Genomic DNA, 5,000 nt, shown 5'->3' with positions numbered 1-5,000 from the left:
ATAGTAAAGGAAACAAATATAGGAGACGGAACAGTAAATGCAAATTCTCTATCATCGAAAAATTGAATATAACATAAATAGAAAATGTTTTAAATATTAGGGAGGAAACCTTCTCCCCATGCATGTACAAGCAACAATTCATACTTGGGACAAGGTTTTGGATGAACATCAATGGAATTTGTAGTTTTGTGATACCAGTGCCGGTGGCGCATAAGATAACCATCCGAACGTGGCCGTAGCCAGTACCGCATCGACTGGCCTTCGTGCTGGTGGCACATAACAAACACCATCCGAGCGTGGCCGTACCAGCCTCGCCTGGCCTCCATGCCGGTGGCACGTAAAAAACACCATCCGAGCGTGGCTGTTCGCCAGCCTCGTCTGGCACCTGTGTCGGTGGAACATAAAAAGCACCCACTACACTTGTGGAGTGGTTGGCGTTAGGAAGGGCATCCAGCTGTAGAAACACTGCCAGATCAGACTGGAGCCTGGTGTAGCCTTCGGGCTTCCCAGACCCCAGTTAAACCGTCCAACCCATGCTAGCATGGAAAGCGGACGTTAAACGATGATGATGATGATGTATATTATGCATCAAAGATATATACTCCCCTGAACTTATACTGGATTCCCTACCTACACAGATAAATATGCATAGCACATACTTGTGACATATGATTCACAGAAGAACCATTTGACATCATATAATTCACAGAAAAAACATGTATTTCAGCTTATGAACTTACGACTCCACTGACGAAGTTTGGTGTCAAAAATCTCTGAAATCCAATAAATAATTATATGCACATATACAAACACGAGCAAAACCCATGATGCAGAAGTGTGTGTGTGTGTGTGTTTATATTTTTCATATGTGCGCGTATGTATGCTCTTTTGCTTGTTTCAGTCATTTGACTGTGGCCATGCTGGAGTACCGCCTTTAGTCGAGCAAATCGACCTCAGGACTTATTCTTTGTAAGTCTAGTACTTATTCTATCGGTCTCTTCTGCCGAACCGCTAAGTGATGGGGACGTAAACACAACAGCATTGGTTGTCAAGTTATGCTAGGGGGACGAACACAGACACATAAACACACACACACACACACACACACACATATATATATATATATATATTTATACATATATATATATACGACGGGCTTCTTTCAGTTTCCCTCTGCCAAATCCACTCACAAGGCTTTGGTCGGCCCGAGGCTATAGTAAAAGGCACATGCCCAAGATGCCACACAGTGGGACTGAACCCGGAACCATGTGGTTGGTAAGCAAGCTACTTACCACACAGCCACTCCTGCACCTATGAGTACATATATTCATAAAAATGGGCCTGCACAAGCACTCTTGAATAAGACAGTTCTCAAATAAGATACTTCACAAAATACATCTAGCTGTATTTTTTGCAGAGCAGTTTGTGAGAGTGCTCAACAAACTCGTCAGAAAACATCTAGTTAACAATGTAATTAAATGCAATTAGTGGTACACAAGAAACCAAATCAAGAGATATAAATAACAAGGGTAACATATAAATACATGTGTGGGGTAGTGAAACAAATAAAAGAGTATATAAAAACATACAAAAACAAAAATGAAAAATGAAAAGGGTCACCTACCGCTTGGAAAGATGAGATACAGTATTGAAGATTGAGGCTAATGATGTGAGGACACAAACCAGCTAACGTGGACAACTGTTCGCTATTTATCTTGATGTTCTCTAACAAGTTCAAATGTCGCAAATTCACAGCTTCTTCCCATTTAATCATATCCATCGGAACCTCGATGTTAGACCGAGACAGATCCAAGTTCTCCATCTCCGACATGTTTTTGAAAATATTTGCAAAATATGGTTTGGTCGTCAGGTTAGCCATCGGCTTCAACAGAGTCTTCAGGTGGAGGTCGACTTTACACAATTCCAATAAAGTTCCGAAGAAGAAAATCCGAGCAGCCGGATCGGCGGCATCGTTTATGGCCAGTTCTTTGATTCTCTGGAAGTTATTTACATTCAAGATCAGCGGGCTGAGCATGTCTTTCGGTAATCCCCTATGTGGCGTGCCCAGAACGCGTAAACTCTCCAGGTTGCCACAGTAATGAAACAAAGAAGTGTTGTGAACAAAATTCACCGAAACGGACAAATCCAACTTACAGGTCTCCTGTTTGAAATGGAGACAGAGTTTCTTCAGGTGCCAGAGTGTATTCTGTGCCGCCTTGTTCCGCATCACTTGTTCCGTTATGTCTGTGATACTGGCGATTGAGCAGGAAAATACTCGGATCAGTTGGTTCTTTGCGAGGATCTGAACGAGTTGGTGAGATCGGAGTTTGCATTCTATCAGGTGCAGGTCGGTGACCTTCTGACACTTGAGCACCATTTCGGTAACGACCTGAGCCGGGAGCCAGTAACAGTGGTTCAAGTTCAGCTTGCAGATGTGGCGACAGGAATTGCTTATGATCTCTTTGTAGATGTCTTTGGACATTTCGTGGAAACAACTGAGATGAAGAGAACTGCAGAGGAAGAGGAAGAAAAAAAGAGAAAGATTAGAAATTGGTAACAAAGGAAATACAGATATATACACACACACACATACACATGTATACAGAAATATATATATATATATATATATACTCATACATACACCTAAACATGTTTACATGCAAATATATATTCATACAACACATACATATATTCATATACACACACATATATTCATACATACACACACACACATATTCATATACACACATATCTATATATATTCATACACACACACATCTATATATATTCATACACACACATATCTATATATATTCATACACACACACATCTATATATATTCATATACACACACACATCTATATATATTCATATACACACATATCTATATATATTCATACACACACATATCTATATATATTCATACACACACACATCTATATATTCATACACACACATATCTATATATATTCATACGCACACACATCTATATATATTCATATACACACATATCTATATATATTCATACACACACACATCTATATATATTCATACACACACATATCTATATATATTCATACACACACACATCTATATATATTCATATACACACACACATCTATATATATTCATATACACACATATCTATATATATTCATACACACACATCTATATATATTCATACACACACACATCTATATATATTCATATACACACACACATCTATATATATTCATATACACACATATCTATATATATTCATACACACACACATCTATATATATTCATATACACACATATCTACATATATTCATATACACACATATCTACATATATTCATATACACACATATCTACATATATTCATATACACACATATCTACATATATTCATATACACATATATCTACATATATTCATACACACACATATCTATATATATTCATACACACACATATCTATATATATTCATACACACACATATCTATATATATAATCACATATATATACATATATTTATCCACACACACATACATATGTATACATGTGTGTGTGTGTTTGAATGTATGTATATATATCAAAAGGATGTGTTATAATACTATTCCACATATACAAAAACAGCATTACCAACAATCCAACATAGGTCCATCATCAGCTGCCTCACTTATATCATTATGGTTTCGACACCTGAGCAGTACCATTCAATTCAGTGGTGTCAACAGCACTAAAATAAGTGTTGTTTGGGAACAAACACACCAAAGAAACCACAACTTTCAAACACATTTACACACTGTACAACTGTATCGATAAATAAATTCAATAAGTAAATCTATAACCAATTCCTAAATATGTATCTAAACAGCGACCAAACCTGTAAGTCATACAAAAAAATATTCCCTACAGTCTTTCATAGTATGTATTATATACACACACACACAAATACCCATGCAGACTGTATTGGTCTTGCACTTCTTTATGCATCTGTCCTCATCCATATGCAGCACATGACCAAACCAGTGCAGTCTTCTCTCTTGCACACAACATCTGATGCCTCAGGATGCCATGATAGATCGTTAGCTCCTACATGCATTTTTTTCTTTCCTTGTTTTTTTTCTGTGTATCTTTCTGTAGAAGAGCATAGGCTCGAAACATAAAAGACTTTTTCTATTCCTGAGCGCTATACTAATACATTTGTTTGTTTGTACTCCACCTGCCTTCGTCTTTTGTTTATTTTCATAAACTTTCCCTATATATATATAAAGTTAATCCAAACAAGAAAGCACAAAAAAACACAACAACGCAAGGATGTGGAACAAATATAGTATTATTGGACGTTTAGGAAAGAAGGAAAGGAGGAGGGTTTAACATTTCGAGTGGAGCTCTTTGTCGGAAACATAGGAGAAGGAAAGATCCAGAGAAGGGGAGACAGAGGAAAAAAATCGCCAGCGGTACACACGAGGTCACATATATATATATGTAGGTGCAGGTATGGCTGTGTATGATAAGAAGCATGGTTCCCAGTTTAGTTCTACTGCATGGCGCCTAGGGCAAGTGTCTTCTACTATAGCATCAGGTTGACCGAAGACTTGTGAGTGGATTTGGTGAACAGAAACTGAAAGAAGCTCATTGTGTGCATGTGCACACATGTGGCAAGAAGTTTGCTTCCCAACCACATGGTTCTGGGTTCAGTCCCACTACGTGGCACCTTGAGCAAATGTCTTCTAATATAGCCTTGAGCTGACCAAAGCCTTGTGAGTGGATTTGGTAGACGGAAACTGAAAGAATCCTTTCATAATATATATATGGGGCTGATCAGATTGGAGCAATCTCAAGATTAATCAGCCGAAATTGCGAGGATGATCCAGTTCTTGACCGAAGATTAAAGGCTTCGAATGACCCATCTGTGTTTTTTGTGTTGTCTTCTAAATGTCTTGCGTTCCTGTCCTAGTTTGTATATATATATATATGTATGTATGTGTGTGTGTACCCCCACCATCGGTTG

The 5,000-nt window shown here is 37.8% G+C and overlaps 1 protein-coding gene across 1 annotated transcript in view; it reads right to left on the bottom strand.

The window, feature by feature from the left end:
* LOC115225748 (F-box/LRR-repeat protein 18) overlaps window positions 1-2,518 on the bottom strand; it is a 29,961-nt gene extending 27,443 nt beyond the window's left edge. The window contains exon 1 of the mRNA XM_029796690.2: window positions 1,625-2,518. Coding sequence (XP_029652550.1) covers window positions 1,625-2,482 — 858 coding nt within the window. The 5' untranslated portion in view covers window positions 2,483-2,518. The remainder of the gene's footprint in view (window positions 1-1,624) is intronic.
* Between the last annotated feature and the right edge of the window lie 2,482 nt (window positions 2,519-5,000).

The sequence above is a fragment of the Octopus sinensis genome, linkage group LG28 (assembly GCF_006345805.1).
Source record: "Octopus sinensis linkage group LG28, ASM634580v1, whole genome shotgun sequence".
NCBI classification, from domain to species: domain Eukaryota; kingdom Metazoa; phylum Mollusca; class Cephalopoda; order Octopoda; family Octopodidae; genus Octopus; species Octopus sinensis.
The sequence above is the reverse complement of the archived record's forward strand: the minus strand, read 5'-3'. Positions and strand labels throughout refer to the sequence as shown.